Source organism: Alosa pseudoharengus, unplaced genomic scaffold, assembly GCF_046254945.1.
Source record: "Alosa pseudoharengus isolate Yale_2024_CS ecotype anadromous, Long Island Sound unplaced genomic scaffold, YU_APseudo_1.1 YU_APseudo_1.1_scf_16, whole genome shotgun sequence".
NCBI classification, from domain to species: Eukaryota; Metazoa; Chordata; class Actinopteri; order Clupeiformes; family Clupeidae; genus Alosa; species Alosa pseudoharengus.
Genome location: NW_027468630.1, coordinates 3,660,217 through 3,677,088, shown reverse-complemented (window position 1 = coordinate 3,677,088; position 16,872 = coordinate 3,660,217). Strand labels below are relative to the sequence as shown.

Genomic DNA, 16,872 nt, shown 5'->3' with positions numbered 1-16,872 from the left:
TGTTTGAAAAATAGATAGATCTCAGGCAACGTTTATATAGAAAGATCATCTTAAGAGCAACATCATTTTATAATCGGACAACACTTACACCCTTTTGTCTTCGCATAGAGGGCAAAAAGTAGAGATCTGTTTACAGTTGTTGATGTTGCAAAGAGACAACACTGGACACTGTGAATCTAATGAAGGAAGGCTTGAACTGCAAGAACTGCGTCATGGCTACCCCACACCTAAATGACCTACATAACTAGATGGAAATATGTGCTTAAAGCTAAAATGTCCCCAGAGGTGAAATCTGCTGCTGATACAGTGTGAAAAAGCATTATTCCTCCATGGTTGCTTATATGTACCCCCCTTAGTTGACTTCCACTCAAAGGCATGCTTGTTGATCACATGCTGGTGATACAGCAGTATACATAGCCTACAAAAGCGCTCCTTGCACAGAGCCGCCTTTGATAGTGAGTGTGACAACAGTGACCCTTCTGTGGCTTTTCATGGCTACGGATCTCAGGCTGCATCCATTGCTCCTGGACTAATTTAGTAGCTGATGAATTTAGGTCAGACTTTTTAAGGTGATACTTTCGGGGGGTGGGGGGACAGTATATCAAAAGATATTCCCATACTCATGTTTTCCTCCTTGTAAAGATATTGCACTTGAATTGAAGCTATCTACCTTGGGACATATTAAGTGCTTCTCTTCTCTCTCAGTAGGTTTTATGCATTATGCAAGATTTATTACTTCTTTGGCACATAGCTCTCCACTTCAGACACTTAGAGATAATTACATCCAGTCTGAAGAAAATACTGCATCCTGCAATAAAGGAAAATGCTGCTGAATCATTTAGGTTCATATTAGAGTGAGGTCAAAGAGACCAATCGGTTACTTCTGTGGAGTACGCTCAACCTCGGGGGACTCATACATCCTGTCTGTGCAGATCTGACTCAAGGATCAATAGGTTAAACTACTGACAATGTTTGTATTTTTTAGAGGTACTACTACTACTACTACTACTACTACTACTAATAATAATAATAATAATAATAATAACAATCATAATAATACATTTTTAAATAAAGAGCTTTTAAAGACACCCAAGGTTGCTTACAGGTAGCCTAGTAATATGGTTATGGTGAAATGATTTAGCAGGTCGCTTTTGTCCAACTATATAATGTGCTCTTTTTTCAAGGTAGTAATAGTTTAATAACAGTGAAATGTGGAAAAAAGCAAGGCTATAGTTTTGGCTCACATACTGGTTATTTTTAGGTTTTGGTTGGTTCAGCAGAAGCCAGCAAGGCCAACAGCTTCAAATGCTCAACACACAACAGTAGACAAACCTCGCCCAGCAAAACCTGCATACATCAGCAAATGTTTTGTCAAAGATTTTTTTTCAGGAGGGTAACTGAACATCCACTCCCCTTGGAACTGCGGATTCCAAAGGGGCCACAAAAGAGGAAGTAGCATATAGGGTCACTTCCAGTTAATGTGCTGTTTTGAGAGTCTGAAATCCATTGTTGCATCAACAGTCCTGATTCAAGTGAGAAAAACTTGAAAATGCAAATTACCCCTTTGTTCATGATAAGAATATAGAAATAAATGGGAAAAGTGTTGAACACAATCACAAAGATGACGCATCAGAGGATGGCAAAAGTTATTAAGGCACACTCTTTTGGATAGAAACATTCTATAATTGCAAACCATACATATTCCATATTTTGCTTACAGAGTCTGTCCACTAGATGTCTCTCCTGACTATGACTCAACCTATTTCATGCTTGAGTTGTCAGGGTATTCGTGATGCTGCTGTTTTTCAGGTTGCAAAACAAGAAGGACTTGGTTGTCTGACAAAAACGTTTTAACGTGCTAAAGTTTTAGACTCATTTTGCACAAGGGTTGCCTTAATTATCATCGTTTGGAACACTACCATGAGGTAAGCTGTGGATATAATCTAGGCGTTTACCTTAGTAAGCTAGCTATCCTAGTTAGCTAAATCGCTAACACGACAAAACCAGAAATTTGTTAATGTAGCCTGTATTTGTTTGTCAGTGATGCTGCTGGTGGCTAGCTTGCTTGCTCGTCATTTTGGCCATGCAATAAGGCAGTCACATTCCATATGAAGACGTAAACCTTAAAATGTCCAAAATATTAATTTGACAAATACCCTTTCACCTTAGTCGGGTTGTGAAATGTTTCGCCAAATATATTTTCATATACACAGGTGCCTAATAACATAGGTAGCTAGCACGCTACTGTTAGATCATGTAAACTTTTGACTCAATCCTTACAATTTATATTAGATACAACGTTTTTGCTAACGAGGTTTAAATACTGTAAGAATTCAGTCATGTCATTCGAATGTGTCCACCGTGCAGTATTCAGATAGTAATTGCTACTGTATCGGAACGTAAGGTAGCGTCTTGTTTTTAGTATAATTTGAGTTGTGAATGAGTCTTTGCTCCTTTTTTTACTTTTGCAGCTATCATCACCCTGTAACATTACCTTTGATAAGTCAGTCACAATATAACGTTAGGCTAAGCATGAATTATCGCTAATGCATGTTGCAATCAGAAGTCGACATGTAACGATTTGTGTGGGTCACCCATTTGTCTTAAGACAGAATGCAGGAATGTCAAAGGATTCATTGTTCAGTTATGAATCTGGCTCAGAAAGGAGTGATGATGCCTTGAGTCACGAATTTCTTATTATACCCTAGCCCTAGGCTACTTGTGTAGTCCACATTCAATGTAAACAATGCTTTTAGTTGTAGGTTTTGCCTGCACCAAGTGTGGTGTCTGCTCTGCACACAAACTACAATAAGCATTTTGTAGGATACATTAGTTTAAATTTGTCAGTTGTTCTTGTATGCAATTAGTAAGTCTTTGTAGAGATGGTAGCCTAGTCTAATGTCCTCCCAAGTTTGCTTAACTCAAAAGAAATTAGGTAAAATTAGCAGATCTGGGACCATTAACATAGTAATAATATATGATTAAAGTTAATGTATGCGGAATGTTTGCCCATGAAACAAGTTTCCACAAGTAGGCGTATCCTGCACTGAAAAAAAAACAGAGTCTGAGAGTAATGTCTCTGACCTATTGGATATGGGCTCAGACCTTGGAATAGGGGCAAAGTAACATGTCACAGCGTCTGCAAATATCCATCTATGACTGCTATGAATTGTGTGTCTGCTCCTCAGAAGATGTCTTTTTTAATATTTTTTACAAACAAATAATTGTATTGAGCGAGGAGTGTTTTATTGAGTGGCTGTGAGTGACTATGAATGTTGAATGCTCCCCCAGATGTAGACAGTGAGATGGAATATGATGAGAAACTTGCCCGCTTCCGCCAAGGTCTAGTCAACCCCTTCGACAGAGGAGAGGATGAGACCTCAACAGAGAGCACTGGCCCCTCAAAGGCTGGTGAGTGCAAGCATGACAAAATAAAATAGGGGAAAAAAAGAACAGTTGAAGAAGTGTGCTGACTTTTTAAGTATTTATTGACAGTTTGGCAAGCATGACAAAATACAACACAGAAAGGAAAAAAAATCAAGAAGTGTGCAGACTTTTAAAGTATTTATTGAGTTTTTTTGTTTTGTTCTGCACCTGGAATGTACACAATGACCTCCTTCAACTGCCTCAGGAGTGTGCCACAATGGAGATAAAATAGAATGCAGGCAGGCAGAGTAAGCCTGCAACAGTTGTGTGGGAGTGCAATAAGTCAGTCTCAATTCCCATGTCTTTCTTACGTTTGGTACGATGTCCAAATACTGCTTGTGGCATGTAAGTATGTAGTCTAATAAACTGAGTATGCAAGTAAGTAACATACTGAGTCTCTGCTGAAGACCATAGAGAGGCTTCTTCTGCTTTCACAAGTGGTGACATTTTCAACGGACTTCTCTTATGAAATCCTGAGTGGGTTTTTGGAACAGGGAGCAAAAACTGAAGCGAAGGTCAGGTGATCTGAAGCAGCTATCAGTTCCTGTTTGGATTTCGGAGTGTATCATATTTGAAGAAGAGTGATATAAAAGAATCTTGGTCAGTCGATTGGCTGGTCTTGCTATTGTCACATCATTTTCAGAGCTAAAGAATCATGCTTTACTGTGAAGTCTATGCAGGTACCACTCTTACTGTGCTTTTAGATTGCTTTTGTAATGCGTTTTGATAGTGGAATGGGCTTACCAAAGGAAGTTTTAAGAGGGATTTGTAATGTTATCTTCTTATTGAGGAAAAGGGGAAATTGCTTAACAAAGTCAGTGTTGCCTTTTTTTTTTTATGAAAGACGGTTACTTATTTACTACTGTACATCAACATAGTGGTGAACTCTGTTAAATTGTAAAAGCCCAGTGTTTTTATTTCTATATGTAGCTGTTCTGTAGAGCCAAAAACTGATTTGTTGTCATCTTGTGGTGACCATTTTTGTATTCCGCAACATGATATTCTTCCATATTTTTCTCTCTTTTATATACATATAGTATTGCCAATATTGCATGGCAGTATTGTAGGTAATTATATGGTTACAGTGTTATTGTTAAAATCTTTGACAAAGTTGACAAAGTTGGCTAACTCTCTATTCTGCATGTGTTGTAGTTGGACACTAGCCTGAGAGTTAACAGTTAGACGCTGTGTGTGTGAATTATGCTCACCACATTAACCACACTGTATCACGTGAAAGACCACTGTTAATGTTAACAATTAGTTAACCAACAGTTATGACATAGTTTTATTGGTTGTTACAGTCAAGTCAAGTCAAGTCAGGTTTATTTGTAAAGCACTTTAAAAACAACATCAGTTGGCCAAAGTGCTGTACAATAGAAACGTTCAGAAACCTGGTAATGATCAGGCGTCAAACATACAGAGACGTTTGTACAAATAACAGTAAAAATACACAAAAGCAGAGGGAGAAGTAAAAACAAAAACAAAACAAAACAAAAAAGCATCAGCATGTGTCTCCTGTGAATATGATGGCTGTATGCAAGGCTGTGTGAGCAGTGTAGTCAGTACAAACTGGTCTGAAAGGATAGGCCACATCTGCTCTTTAGTTTGTTGTGCTTCATGGTAGATTTTAAACTTGGTGAGGGTGAAAAACAAACGGTACATCTTCTTTCCTTTCTGCAGAGGTGAGGCCCGAGCAATTCTCCTCGGAAACCAGAACCCACAGCTCGGACCGGGTCATGGACCTGGGGCTGGCTGAGGATCACTTCTCCTGCCCCGTGGTAAGTGGGTGGTGCCCGCCGCGTGCCCATCACCACCACCGTAGACACATGAACTAATCAGCCTTTGGAAGAGATATTTAAAGACACTGGGGCAGTGGGGGGTATTCCAAGTACGTGGTTTAGTGACAAACCTGGGTTAGTTAACTCAGAGTAGGTGGTAAGCCTCCTAATAGAAGAGCTGTATGGCTTCATTCTCCTAACAAAACAATAGCATAGGGCTCTTGATGTAGGAGGTTTACCACTTACTCTGAGTGAACTTACCCAGGTTTATCACTAAACCACTTGGAATACCCCCCTGGACTGGTTCAGAGGTCTAGTTACTAGATTCAAATGATAACAAATCTGGATGTGTTTATTTTAAATGTGAAAGGCCACTTTTTCACTGCAAAGTGCTGGAGCCTTTTCAGCTTAATTTGGATACAGGGGTAAAATGCGTTTTCAAAGGAGTTGTCATTCTGGGATAGCTGTTATAATGGCCTTGAACAAATGTCATTTTATCCTTTCTTTTCATTGGCAAAATAAATTTGAAAAAGAAAATTGTATATATATATTCCTGTGGTAAAACAAAACCCATTTAGAGGAAGCGTACTTTCGATCACAGGAGATTGCTAACTTTCTCTGTACTGGACCTACACTAACCCCCTTTGCCATGAATGATATAATTTTAGATTATTTCACAGAATAGAAATTATATTTTTCTGGTAATTTTTTTTGGTGTTCTGCACATTGTTCCTATTGGCAAAGACGTGAAGATTCTGCAGTGCATGATAGATCTATGGAAGCAACAGTAACCAAGAGATGACGCATGACTTGTGAACTGATACATTTGCCTGCCACAATTAGCATTTTCTCAAAAATGCACTGTAGTTGTTTACTCAGAAACGTAACACACACAGTGTTACAGCACACAGTCAGTTGCATTCAGTTTGAAATGAATGATTAGAATCAGGCTGATTGTGTGCATCTTTGAGCAGGGTTCCGTTGTGGCATCTGACATTGAACAGCTGAAGCAAGCCATTGAGGAGTGCAAGAAACTGATCTTGGAACTGCCAGAGCATTCCGAGAGGCAGAAAGACACTGTGGTCAAACTCATTCACCTCCGGCTGAAACTACAGGAACTCAAGGTGGGGGCTGAGCATTTGAGGAAGGATGTGGGTGTGTGGCATGTTATCTGCATTTGTTGAGGTTTCTTATCTTAGCCTTATACTCATTTTACTATTACTACATGTAAATATGTGGATGTTTAAAATTGATTGTAGGGGTTTCTCAACTGTTTTCTGTTTAGTTTCTTCTTGATGTAACATATTTGGAAGCCTTTGGTAAGCTGAAATGCATGTAAAATGCATGAAAGCACATGTGAAACTCACAGGAGTCATTACTTGCAGTTAATTTGTTACCAGTCCAGACCAAGGTTCAGTGGTAGTGCTCAAAATAACGCAACCTGCAGCACAATTTGCGCAGAGTTGAGTGTCGGTAATAAAAACGCGAAGCTTTGCGGCAATTGATGCTAGGACTGACAGTCTGTGATGTCCGTCATTCCAACAGGACCCAGAGGAGGAAGAGCCCAATCTCCGCATGCTCCTGGAGCATCGCTTCTCCAAGGAGAAGAGCAAGAGCGTGAAGCAGACCTGTGACAAGTGCAGCGCCATTATCTGGGGCCTCATTCAGACCTGGTATACCTGCACAGGTGAGTCAGACCCACAGCGACAACTCTCTCAACAGTCAAGTTTGGCTAAACTCATATTAGAGGGAGAGCAGGTAGCTAACAAACATTCAGAAAAAGTCCTGTTGGCAAATTTGAGGAAAAGTCGGTAAAGGGGCTATTTCACACAATTTGAGGGTGCTGAATTGAAATATTTTGTTTACCAAGCTCAATTTTGAGTTTTAAGCTTGCTAATTAGCATAATTAACATACTTTTTGGTTTTGCCATCAGATATCATAGGATTTGCAAAAAATAAGGCATTAATATACTCTTTATGTATCAGATATGTTGTAGGACAGGACAGGAATTACCCCAATGACCCTCAAGTAGCATGGAAGAGTGTCTGTTTGATGGTTGCTGAAGAGCGCTATGGAGATTGCATTATTTGCAAAACATTTAGACAAGATATCCTTTATAGTGCAACAAAAAGAAACATTCTCCAGTGCATCATCATTACTGCATATGATTCTGAAAGGGAAGTGGACCTAGGACAATGAACTGATTATTGTCCCTGTACTGTAGCTATTGCAGATAGCGATGGTTATTTGTGAAGTGGAAATAAGTCTATCCTCACTCAAGTGCTGTCTAGCAATGTGGAATGTCCAGTAGTGATCACTGCAAAAACTGCTCATTCAACACTGGTAATAGATGCTCAAGATCTAGTTATGTCTTTAGGACACCCATCTGACTGCAGCACATTTAAGAAGTATGCAGGAAAGTTTGTAAGAAACTTTTGTATTTTTATTTGGTATTTGTTATGTGGTAGCAAATGATGTTGACTATCAAAGAAATATAGATATTGCAACAGATATGCACAGGCCAATCCAAACTTTTCTCATCTGTTGTTTCTCGTTGGTGGAACACACTGCCAGTTCCTACAAGGGCAGGGTCATCCCTCTCCATTTTCAAAAAACTCCTGAAGACCCAGCTCTTTAGAGAACATCTCCTCTCATAGCACCACTTGCAACAAGTTTTGCTGATCCTAGCACTTACCATCCATCTTGAACTAACACTCAACTGTTTAAAAACAGCACTCACTGATGCACTTATTTATACTGTACTCTACCGTTTTAAAATTGTCCTAAAATTGTTGAGAGAATTGCTTTAAACTTAACTGTTACCATGTTGTTAGTCGCTTTGGTTAAAAATGCGTCAGCCAAATGTAATGTAATAATCGTGTAGGTCTATCTGATTAAGACCCAAAGAGTGGTTGAAACGTACTTATTAAATTACACTCAGAGCAAAGAAGACTATCTTCACTTTTTTTCCCTTTGCAACTGTCAAAGAAATCCCATAAACACAGGAAGGCCTAGGGTAGCCTACATCAGATGGCCTAACGATTAGGCTCTTCTGCATAGCATTAAGTGATTTGCATGCAGTAATTTGAACAGTGACCATGATCTAGCCTACTTTGGCTATTTAAAGGTCATTTATTGCCAAAACATCACACAATATAAATGAGCTATAACAAACAATAAAGGACTTAATCACACACAATTATGTAGGAAGTTTAGAAGTTTAAAACCCAGAATTGACCAAAAGTGCACCAAATTCAACACAAATGACTCAATACACTTGGAGGAGGCCTGCGTCCTTTCTTTTCCAGATATTTTAGGATTTGGATATCGTTTCAGTATCGAGTATCAAGATATTTATGGCAGGTATTGTATCGAAGTCATAATTTTGGTATCGTGACAACACTATACCAGAGCCACTCTGTTTTCTAGATGTCGAGGATCGGAGGCTCTACCACCAACAAGTGATGCTGCTCAATGGCATATTAGAAGAGCACATTATCAAGCTCTAGTGTGGAGGCAAGCACACATACCAAATCCAGTGTTACTACAAGTAAAATGTTTTTTACTTGTCGGTTGTTGCTGACGGTAGATGCAGTTCTGCATTAGGCTTATTCCCGCTATCTAAGTTCATATGTACTGTAGGATATATTCTGAGTTGAAGGTTATCTGTGCAATTTGTTATTGTGATTAAATGCATTAAACACCACGAGTGACTCACTATGTTAGCAATAAAAATATGGTTGTGTTTTGATTAGAATTTCCGAGTTTATTACATGTTAACTGTAATCATGTTCCCATTAAATACGTTAATAAACTATAGTATGGCTTCTTCAATGCTCAAACATGTATTTAGAGAACACTTTTATTTGGTTTTAGTGATTACTTTTGAAATCAACCCAATTTAGGGAAAAATTAAGCAAAAATAATCACTATTTTATGTTAAAATGCTGATTATGCAGCTTAGAACTCAGAATTGAGCTTGGTAAACAAAATATTCAGAATCAGCACCCAAATTAGGTAAGAAAGGTGGTTTACCAACTTTTCCTCAAATTTGCTGTCAGAAGATCTCTTCTGTGAAGCTGCTCTCCCTCTATATAGTGGTATGATTTGAAAGGCATACACTGCAAAAAATGACATCTTACCAAGTGTTATATAATCTTATATTAACATAAAAAATCTAGTTAGTATTGTTTTTAGTATAAAGATACTTACTTTCAGCTTTCTTGTAAGATTATTTGACTTAAAATAAGTAAAAATCTTCTTAAATTAAGACATACAAACAAGTACATTTATCTACCAGTGGATTAAGCAAATTTACCTTAAATTGTCTTACATCTTCAATCTTATCTTAAATTAAGATAAAATTATTTACTCAAATAATCTTACAAGAAAGCTCTGTCTAAGTATCTTTATACTAAAAAACGTTTTTTTTTTTATCTTAATATAAGATTATAACACTTGGTAAGATATCATTTTTGCAGTGTATGAAGTCCCATCTGTGTTTACTCTGGTGAAGGGGCTGACTGCATTCAAATGGGGATGTTTTTGAACATTCTAACATAAGATTCAGTTCCGCAAGGTTCTAAAATTCTATGTTGAATTCAATGAACCCAGGTATTCTTTAGAACGTTCATTTCCGACGGTACTCCTTTAAGGGTTATGCGGAATAATTGTGCACTGTGTATTTGTACCATGTAAGTGGGAGCTGCCTTGCCCAACAATCAGCCAGATGAACAGTTGGCTGGCTGAAATGAGTGTTGTGTTGTGTCATAAACCCTTCCAAAATCCATCCAAATGCCATTTTTGCTTACCAGTATCGCATGACTCAATTGCATTTTTAAGAAACTATGACTCAAAAGTCTAAATTTGGACTCAACTGACTACTTTAATAGCTTACCAGTTTGGTCCGAGCTAATTGCAGTTTTAAGTAACTATTACTTAAACGTCTAGACTTACATTTAGTTGAGCTCTTTAAATGTTCAAAGAATGGACTGCCTCACTCTGCTTTGCTCCCAAGGGTGTTACTACCGGTGCCACAGCAAGTGCATGAACCTGATCACCAAGCCTTGCGTGAGGTCAAAGGTCAGCCACCAGTCGGAGTATGAGCTGAACATCTGCCCGGAGATCGGCCTTGACAAGCAGGACTACAGATGTGCGGAGTGCCGAACACCCGTCTCCCTGCGTGAGTGCTGGGCTTGGTCCGCTGTTTCCATGGCTACGATGAACTCATCTGAGCCTGTCGCATGCTCTGTTAGAGCCTCACTGAGTCATCACAATCTCACTTGCCCAGTGTATGGGATTCCATTCCAGGCTTTGTGTAGCTCAGTGTTTGCCTGTGCGTTCAACAGGACAAAAGTTGCATCAAATAGTTTAACTAGCTCTGTAGGGACTGTAGTAAGTGTATCTAAGGTGCACAATTTCTTTCTTTCCCTCTATTTCTTTCACTTTTGCTCTTTCCTTTATAACTGTCTATATGATATCTGCGACATGAATATACTGCCCTTGTAATGGTGGTGCATTACCAGTTCAGTTCAGTTCAATTAACTTTATTGTCCCAAAGGGAAACTTGTCTCGCAGTCAGGTACACATAAATAGCACAAGATACACAAAGACACAGGTTAATATAAGTTAAGAAAGTTAAGAAACTGTCTTATCAATATATGTTTTTGACAGATGGTCATCAGAATAGTTTATGTGCAATAAAGCAAAACTTACTTCTGGTGTCCTGCAGGGGGGGTCCCATCTGAAGCACGGCAGTGCGACTACACCGGTCAGTACTACTGCAGCAACTGCCACTGGAACGACACGGCCATTATCCCCGCACGTGTCATCCACAACTGGGAATTTGATCCGCACAAGGTACGTGAAACCCCCCACCCCCCAACAGTTGGCTCCATTCCAAGAATCAAAACTGTGTAACTGTGTCTCCAGACCTGAACACCCAAACAGTTGCTGACTGTAATCTGGTATTTATTACCTAAGACTTGCAAATGGCCAAAAGAATGAAAGCAGACCATTTTATGCGTTGTTATGTTGTTGAGCGTATGAATGTTTGAGTGATTAAAGATTATGGCAGTATGAGCCCTCACAGCAGGACACTAATGCCTTTACATAACCAGCAGTGACATTTACACAAAGCCTCTACCCAATGGCAACCTACTTCTGATGTCACCTTTTAAAGAAGCTGTTTATGGAAAGCTGCAGGTCTATGTTCAGTGGACTTATTTCTGGTGCAATGGCGAATCTGCGTCTGCGCCTTAAGTTTGTAATGTTTTGCCTGGTGCGTGAACTCCAAAAGTTGAGTATTACAGTAGAAAAAACAGAGGGGCACTCAAGGGCTTGATACTAATACAATTTGTATTGAGAGCCGAGGTTTTTACAATGAGTCTAAGGACATAAAACTAGGAAACAAATGTTTCGGGCTTAGCCCATTATCAATGTCTCCAATGTATCCTTATTTCTGGTGCAAAACTAAAAGTGAGATGGAATGTTCTGTGCCCAGGTATGTCGCTCATCCATGCGGTACCTGGCTCTGATGATATCCCGGCCTGTTCTGAAGCTGAAGGAGGTTAACCCGCTGCTCTTCAACTTTGTGGAGGAACTGGTGGAGATCAGGGTTAGTTAGTGAAGCAATCCCCAACACTTTCTATGAACACATGCTTTGTTATAGTAGATATCAGGTACTTTACTGATTCTTGATTGCAAATGTACTGACGTCAGTACAGCCTCTAAAGACAAACATTCAAAATCAACACTTGTGCAGTGGTGCAGGAAATGTTGTAAGCCCAATACACAGTAGATTTCCAAAATGTCCTTTAATAAAATCTATATTGCAGTTTGATCATAAAATTAAGTACAGGGAATCCCATGGAATGTCTACATGACATTACTTTACATTACATTACATTACATTACATTACATTACTTTACATTACATTACTTTACATGACATTACTTTACATTACATTACATGACATTACTTTACATTACATTACATTACATTACATTACTTTACATGACATTACTTTACATTACATTACTTTACATTACTTTACATTACATTACATTACATGACATTACATTACATTACTTTACATTAAATTACATGACATGACATGACATTACTTTACATGACTTTACATTACTTTACATGACATTACATTACTTTACATTACATTACATGACATGACATGACATTACTTTACATTACATTACATTACATTACTTTACATTACATTACATTACATTACATTACATGACATTACTTTACATTACATTTGGCTGACACATTTTTAACCAAAGCGACTAACAACATGGTAAACAGTTTAAGTTTTAAAGCAGTTCTCTCAACAATTATAGGACAATTTAAAAAAGGTAGAGTACAGAATTTCTATTCACAATCATAATGTACATTGACCTAATGATCCCAAGACAGCCCACAGATATCAGTGACTTAAAGCAACATCAAAGAGTTTTTTGTACCTTAAAATAATGTTTCCAAAATCGTTTCAGTGGTTTATCAACTCATAACAGGGTGAGCGGCACTTTATGCATTCGCTTCGCAGCCCTCTATCGACTATGTAAGTTTGCCGGATCGGGTAGCGTATCTGTAGTTCGATGGAATGAGACATAAGAAACTAGGCGTTTAACAGGCGTTAAAAAAATGTCAGAGGTTCACAAATGTTCTTGCACCACTGTGTGTTCCTTAAAAAATACTTATTATACTTATAGTATTATACTTATACTCATGACAAATACTTATTATACTTATAGTATTATACTTATACTCATAACAAATACTTATTATACTTATAGTATTATACTTATACTCATGACAAATACTTATTATACTTATAGTATTATACTTGTACTCATAACAAAAAGGTCAGTGTCTCCGTTAGATGGTGTCTTACTAAAGGACACACTGACACCAGACCATGAGGAGCTAAACTCAAACAAAGCACCCTCTCTACACCAGATCACTTTGCTGTCTGCTGATGATTTAACATGGCGCCTTGTATCCTGATGTAACAGCTGGGATAGGAATCTAAGGGATAGGCTTATGTTCTTTAGCTTAAGTTCATTTAGAAAAATCATAAAGGTGTCAAGGTGAATCTCGTGTGTGTGTGTGTGTGTGTGTGTGTGTGTGTGTGTGTGTGTGTGTGTGTGTGTGCGTGCTTACAGAAGCTGCGTCAGGACATTCTGCTGATGAAGCCCTATTTCCTTACTTGTAAGGAGGCAATGGAAGCCAGGCTACTGCTACAGGTGAATATCTGAGTTCACGGTGGTCTGGAAACACTCTAGCTTATAGCTGGTATTGTTAAAACTGACGTCAAGGGATGGGCTGGCTACAACGTAGCTCAAACTAATCAAACATGCTGAACCCATTAAAGAAGAGTCGGGACATTTCCCCGTCAGGAAAGGCTTTCTGCTCAGTTTTAATCACAGAGCAATATCTCTCAAGTGCCTGTATCCTTAAACAACAACGCAAGGCTAGTCTAAAAATGATGGAAACAAAAAAAAATGAAGCAAAAAAAAACAAAACATGGACAATCTTTGTGTATGTGTCATGCAACTCTGGCACCACCTTCTGGTGTTTATGTGAAACATCACAATGAATTCTTGGTATCTTTTTGTCATATTTTATCAAACCCGCCTAGACAAACATGGTAAGTCAACTTCAGGTATTAGGCAACATCATTTTGATCTACTAAAAACCTGAAAACCGTGATATTTGCTTTCATAATTCATCCTCCTTGCTCCCTGGGTTCCTCAGACGTGGTTCTAATCGAGTGTCTCTCTCTCTCTCTCTCTCTCTCGATTCCTAGCTCCACGACCGTCAGCACTTTGTGGAGAACGATGACATGTACTCGCTGCAGGACCTCATCGACATCTCCACCGGCCGCCTCAGCTGTTCGCTTACTGAGATCCACACCACCTTCGCCAAGCACATCAAACTGGACTGCGAGGTGAGTCTGCAACTGGCAGTGTTAAGGTCACTGCATACCAGAACCAAAATGGCAGTGAAGATGTTCTCCAGATAACGGTTGTTTATTGCCATGCACTCAATCTCACTGTAATGACTCAGGATGTTCTCTTTTCCTTTTCTAGCGATGCCAAGCCAAAGGGTTTGTGTGCGAACTGTGCAAAGAGGGAGACATTCTCTTCCCTTTTGATAGCCACACATCTGTATGCCAAGACTGCTCTGCTGTCTTCCACAGGTGAGGGCAAGCACAACTTTTACATCATGAAATATGCATAAAATAAACATGCAATTAGTTATAAATAGTTTTAATATCATTACATTCCCCTTGGTATACTAGAATTTTAAAACTTTGGATATCGATAGAGAAAAGGAAAACACTACAGATTTCACATTTCTCATCATTCTTCTCTACATTTCTCATTTTGCAAAACTATTAGAGTTTGTTAGTGATAAATAATATATGTCTCACCTATATAAGATATATATAATGGAATACATCTTGACAAACTAAAAACACAGGGAAATATATTACAAACTGCTCTACACTAAACTGTTTCGTAATCTGGTATACCAGTACACAGAGGTAGATTAATTAGCCATATTAAGGCCAAATTCAGGAAACACAAGCTTTATAAATAGCTCAGTCCTTATTGACTAAACTAGGGCATGTTTGAAGCAAAATGTCAGGCAAACCAGAGTAAAGGGCCGTTCACTCCAGGAATGAGAACTATAACTGTAAAAAAATATTGTTCTCATTAATATGAATGATGGCGTTCACACATAAACTACGATAACGGCATGAAGAACGATATCGTTGGGGATCACTTTCAGAGAGATTTTGAGAACAAAAAAAAGCTATTACATTCATGAACACAAGGAGAGCCATTACATTCATTAACACAAGGAGAGACTTTGCTTATCGTTGGTCAGTGTGGATGCTTTTATCGTTATGGCTATATTTATCACTATAGTTATTGTTCCTGGTGTGAACGGCCCTTTGCAGAGGGAGGCCAACAGTAGCACAGAACAAATACATAACAACAGAATGTATGTTATTTTCAAATAATTTATGAAATTCGAAGCTGAGGGAAGGTATATCACATCTGTGGATCAAGGAGGTTGCTTTTCTCCAGCTGGCTCTAAATAGAGTGATATTTGTAATGGGAGACTGTTAAGCAAATACATAGCATACATGATAAACTGGTTTCATTCAAACCGATTGCATTGACATATGGTTCTGTTTTTGATAATCGCACCAAAACCCTGTCATATGCTGATGTTCACCTCTAGAACCTTTAGTCAGAGAAACTGGTCGGAAATGAATTGTGATGAGTTGCTTTACAGATGCCTTGTTTTATAGAAGTTATATTGTTTTCTTTAATTGTGCTTTCAGGGATTGTTACTATGACAACTCAACAACATGTCCGCGATGTGCTAGAATGACCGAGCGCAAGCAAGAACCTTTTGATGACTAATTCCCTGTAACTGTGTTGACCCATGCATCTGCTTGACTTGTACAGTACGCATTCTTAACTTGCACTACATTGAAGTACTGTTTTCTGTGTCTGGCCATACTTATTTTCGTGAACTGTAATTGGTAATGGTTATGTTATGTTATGTTATGTTATGTTATGTTATGTTATGTTATGTTATGTTATGTTATGTTATGATTGTTTGTTTTCTTACTGAGTCTAGAAATGGATTGTTGTGTAATTTAGGGGTATGTTATTCTTCATATCCCTTTGAATTCATTATTTACTTGGCCAGTACTACAAGTCTGACACAACTGGAGCAAGACAAGCACAGACAACATATAAGACCTATCACTAGATTCAAACGGTTTTAGTTATGGTATTTAATCCTAACATTCAAAATGTGTTTAAATTGAAAATGATGCTTTACTACCCTTGAGAACTGCCACTGACTGCCATGCCTCATGAAAACAGGTCATGTAAGTGTGAGGGTCTACTATTCTTAGAGGTATGGTGTAGTCTTGTACCCTGTCAATAACCCTTTGTTGTGGTGATGACAAGAACTTCATGCCTGAACGAGGAGCCTTAACAAACAGTATACAGACTGACATATGTGATAACTGTGTCACAAAATGGAGGTGGAAACAAAGCACTAAAATAAATATCTATTACTGTTGGCCTTTTTTACTGTATGATCAATTTACATATATTTGAGGGAAATGGTAGCTTGTCTGTTAAAACATTTATAGACATGTCCTTTACCTTTGTTCCCAGGTATTAGACATTATGAGTGTTGTGTTTTGTGTTTTGATAGACCTGAATATTTGTAAGGTTTTATACCTTCTGGACTAAATGATATTCATAAGAATTATAAAACCTTATTAGAATATTGTTGCCTAATGTTCCTTTGTTGGCTGTCTGTAAACAAGATGTACTCTTATTTGTTTTAAAATAATGAATATATTTTGCTGTGTTATATTTCAGCATGACAGAAAATGTGAAGTCAAGGTATTGTCCAATTATGTCATCTGCAGAATACTGTCTTGACTTGACATATCTCATTGGTTTGTGAGATGTTGGTGTATTCTATCAGCACAAAATATTGCATGAATAAATGTAACTGCAATTAATATTTCCAAATGTGGTTCATGTCTGTGCACTGTACAAATGTTGCATGGGTGAATGTAGGGCTATAGGCTTGCTGTGTGA

At 38.2% G+C, this 16,872-nt stretch overlaps 1 protein-coding gene across 3 annotated transcripts; it reads left to right on the top strand.

The window, feature by feature from the left end:
• The first annotated feature begins 1,783 nt into the window (after positions 1–1,783).
• On the top strand, positions 1,784–16,793 carry def8 (differentially expressed in FDCP 8 homolog). Of its 3 annotated transcripts, XM_076286742.1 has the most exons (12): positions 1,784–1,925; positions 3,292–3,411; positions 5,107–5,204; positions 6,179–6,328; positions 6,750–6,891; positions 10,223–10,387; positions 10,937–11,064; positions 11,708–11,821; positions 13,390–13,470; positions 14,034–14,174; positions 14,317–14,426; positions 15,585–16,793. In XM_076286742.1, exons 2-12 carry the CDS (start codon positions 3,306–3,308, stop codon positions 15,664–15,666), a joined length of 1,317 nt encoding a protein of 438 aa, XP_076142857.1. In that variant the 5' UTR covers positions 1,784–1,925; positions 3,292–3,305; the 3' UTR covers positions 15,667–16,793. The 3 variants fall into 3 exon arrangements, with proteins under 3 accessions (XP_076142857.1, XP_076142859.1, XP_076142858.1); XM_076286744.1 differs by lacking the exon at positions 13,390–13,470; XM_076286743.1 differs by lacking the exons at positions 1,784–1,925; positions 3,292–3,411 and adding an exon at positions 4,011–4,106.
• The last annotated feature ends 79 nt before the right edge of the window (positions 16,794–16,872 follow it).